General features: G+C 37.7%; 1 protein-coding gene across 1 annotated transcript; it reads right to left on the bottom strand.

Annotated features, from left to right (window-relative positions):
* Nucleotides 1-811: 811 nt before the first annotated feature.
* Nucleotides 812-1887, bottom strand: LOC107478954 (uncharacterized). Its single transcript, XM_016099110.1, has 2 exons — nucleotides 1623-1887; nucleotides 812-1539 (listed from the first exon to the last, which is right to left on the bottom strand). Exons 1-2 carry the CDS (start codon nucleotides 1885-1887, stop codon nucleotides 812-814), a joined length of 993 nt encoding a protein of 330 aa, XP_015954596.1.
* Between the last annotated feature and the right edge of the window lie 1858 nt (nucleotides 1888-3745).

Below are 3745 nucleotides of genomic sequence, written 5' to 3'. Positions count from 1 at the left end.
TAGAAAATAAATATTTATTATTTTTTAATTATTTATTATTATTATTTAGAATTTAATAATTATCATTTTATTTATTACAGGCTATTAGGAATTTGTTGCCCAGAAAATTCGATCTGCCAGATACCTTTAACGAGGTAGTGGTAGAGGCACTAGCATTGACTGGTTTCAATATGTTCCGCGAGTAGGCAAAATGAGAAGTCATGTTGCACTACTGAGTGCCTTGGTGGAACGCTGGAGGCCGGAGACTCACACGTTTCATCTTTCGGTCGGTGAAGTGACAGTGACGTTGGAAGATGTGAGCTATATTCTTGGTCTCCCGATTAATGGGGAGGCTGTTACCAGTAGATCAGACAGCAGTCACCAGTTTTTGGTGGAGAACTGCATTGCCTATTTTGGTCGGGAGCTCGGTCCAGAAGATCACGTGTTGGGGAAGTTTCTACCGCTACTTCGGAATTTCCACGGGATTTTAGGATACAGTTGGGGGCAGCCAGTCTGGCACACTTATACAGATCGTTGTGTCGTGCTTCACGATACAACTGTAAAGAGATGGACGGCCCACTGATACTGTTTTTGTTTGGGCGTGGGAGCGTATGCCGCTCCTGGCACCTATATCCCGCGATCAACTCGGCGACGTCGGTATTCCACTTGCGCGAATGTATTGTTTTTTATTGTTATTGTTATTGTTGTTATTATTATTATTGTTATTATTATTATTAAATTGTTATTCTTATTAATATTATTATTCTATTTTTTGTTAGGTGGAGTCATTGGCACCGACATACACGATATATACGGAGGCTTACTGCGCATTTTAGGCGAGGACTTGACGACATGGGAGTTGACGATATAAGTTGTAACCATGCGTCGCTGTCTCGCCCTCGATAATCACCAGTGGCTTGCAGTGTCTGAATGCTACAATACACGGATAAAAGCTCCAAAAAACGCGGTGCAGAACTCTTACACCTTGAACCTCCTCACTCTCATGGTAAACGGGGAGCATTTTAATTTGAACACGAGACCTTGGCATCTTCACTGTCATTGCTTTCAACCATACTAGCAGAGTCTGGTAAGAAACTTCCCAATCACCGAAAACTTTTGCGACAGCTTTCTGCTTTGCCAACCAAGCCTTGCGATAACTCACAGTGTAGTTGAACCTGCCTTGAACTTCTGCAATAACAGACTTCACCTTTATCGAGGGGTCTGCTTCGACCAACGACCTAATGACATCTGCAATTGTGTCCGAGTCCAACTTGGCATGATCTTGTGAAATCGTGCCAATGGTGCACGTGTGCTTGCCATTGTATCTCATGATCTCCCAACAAGCTTTTTTTCGAATCAAGCTAGCTCGGATAAGCCAGTCGCACCCTGCACCATACCCCTTGCATTTCGCATAGAATGTATGCGGCTCAGACTCATACACAGTGTAATCAACTCCTCTAGAGATGGTGTAACTTTTGATTGCAGATATCACCGACTCTCTTGAACCAAATTCTATTCCGACACTAAACTCGCCATCTTCCTCCGCAACGTTGCCTTCACCTACGACATGCGCACCACCATCAGTCAGACAAGGTAAATAAATTAAGCACTTTAAGAAACTTGAGTTAAAAATCATAACATACCCGTATTCGCATACTCAGAAAATTCCGGGACATGCATGGCTTCGAGATCTAGAGTTCGCATAAAAGATGGAACACCAAATGGGTGTTGGCTTACAATGGCATCCGCCTCATTCTGCATCACCGGATTGCTTGCCAAGTCTTCGTCATCGTTTTCGTCATCGACTTCATAGTTAACTTCAAATTTCTCTTCGCTATCATTATTATCTTCTTCCCAATCTATATCCCCGAGCTCATCAACATTGACCTCATCGCCGACCGTACCCATCCCCGACTGCTGTTCAAACTCAACGTACAGCTCTATCACCGGCACGTAAAATCGGGTTTGTCGATAAATATAGAACATCTACTGCATGCTTGCTTCGTTAGTTGATGGACATTATTTGAAATTGTATCAGCCCACCAAATACTTGTACAGGATTTTTGTACAAAAAGTTGCTCACTCTTTTCGAAATGTGACTTTGTATGTTCACACAAAGACCATTTTGCAACTCTACAAAACTCGTGCTTTATGGAATAGCAAATAAAAATGGGCATTCACAAACAAAAGCCACTCCTTCGTGTGTATTCGGTATAATCTCACCGTTATAAAACACTCGTATATTTGCAATATCCTCTATATTCTTACTTTTTTTACCCTTCTAATAACCAAAAAATCTCACAAGCATCAGATACATGAAAGAAAGGGGAATGGGAGTACAAGTGAGGAAGCAGAAGTGAGGTGCGAGTTGGAATTAGCTGTGTTAGCTATTTATATGCAAGGCTCTTTATTAAAATATTATTTCGCATACAAAACGTAAGCTGCGTTTTGTAGATTTCAAAAAAAAAATTAGGCCCAAATAAAACAGAACCCGCATTTTCTCTTCGTCCAAAAAAATTTGAATAAACCCATCTGATAAACGCAACCTGCGTTTTACTTTAAAAAAATTAATAAATTTTCTCTGACAAACGCAACTTGTGTTCTTGCTTTTTTCAGAAACCAAAAAAATTTCAAATCCTAAACGGAAGTTACGTTTTGTTTAATTTGAAACAAAAAAAAGGAAATGCTGAAAAATAAAAAATAAAAAACATAACCTACGTTTTTCTCCTGACACCCATAGCAGTGGATTATTTTGCCATGCCTCCATTTCATGGTGTTACACCATGCTCTTTTCCATTTACAAAAAAATGAGCCACAATATTCACGTAAGGCTGAAGGGGTTCATAAAGGAAGAAAGAAACTCTGAAATTTATAATAGGATAGAGTGAAATTTTCTAGAAGAAACTCCGAAGGCTTTTGGTTTCAACAAAAAATAGATAGAATGTGTTATGAAGTGTGTCAAAAGTGTCAAATATAAGTTTAAAATAAATGGTAACCAGACAAAAGAAATAATACCGCAGAAAAGACATCGACAAGGAGATCTCTATCATTTTATTTATTATTATTGCTCTTGAAGTTATTTCTATTTAATGACAAAGCCTAAAATAAAAATCTCATTAAAAGGGTAAAACTTGCCCCAAAAGTACTTCAACTCATTTACTCTTTGCTTATGATTGTATTATATCTGAAGAGGTAGAAGAATAAGAGGTTTATCACTTAATTTAGATACTCAACACATACACCACAGCCTCAGGATAGGTTACTAATTTATAAAAATTAAAAATAAAATTCGGACAACAAATTTTTATTTAGACAAGAATGAATATTAAAAAAAATCTTAGGCATACTAACATGGAATAATCTAGATAAATACCTAAGATTACTAACATATTGAAAAAATCTAAAAGTAGAGCCTTAGATTGGAAAGTAAAAAAAAGTAGAAGGAAAAAAAAAGATACTAATAAAAGCTGTCATCCAAGTAATTCCATCTTATGCTATGAGCCTGTTAAGATTTCTAAAAAATTTCTACAAGAACCAAATAGCAAGATTTTGATAGAGATCATTAGAAAAGATAAAGGTATACATTGGAAGAGTTGGGACAAATTATGTGAGAGCAAGAAGGATGGGAGTATGGGCTTCAAAAATTTCAACTAGGGATGTACATGGTATGGTCCGGACTCGAATATTTTAGGGACTAATTTTGGTGTGATTTCATCGGATTTAGGGTCAGATAAGAATCTCAAAAATAGACTCTGTCATTATTTAG

The sequence above is a fragment of the Arachis duranensis genome, chromosome 3, assembly GCF_000817695.3.
Source record: "Arachis duranensis cultivar V14167 chromosome 3, aradu.V14167.gnm2.J7QH, whole genome shotgun sequence".
NCBI classification, from domain to species: domain Eukaryota; kingdom Viridiplantae; phylum Streptophyta; class Magnoliopsida; order Fabales; family Fabaceae; genus Arachis; species Arachis duranensis.
This window is presented reverse-complemented; position numbering and strand designations above follow the sequence as displayed.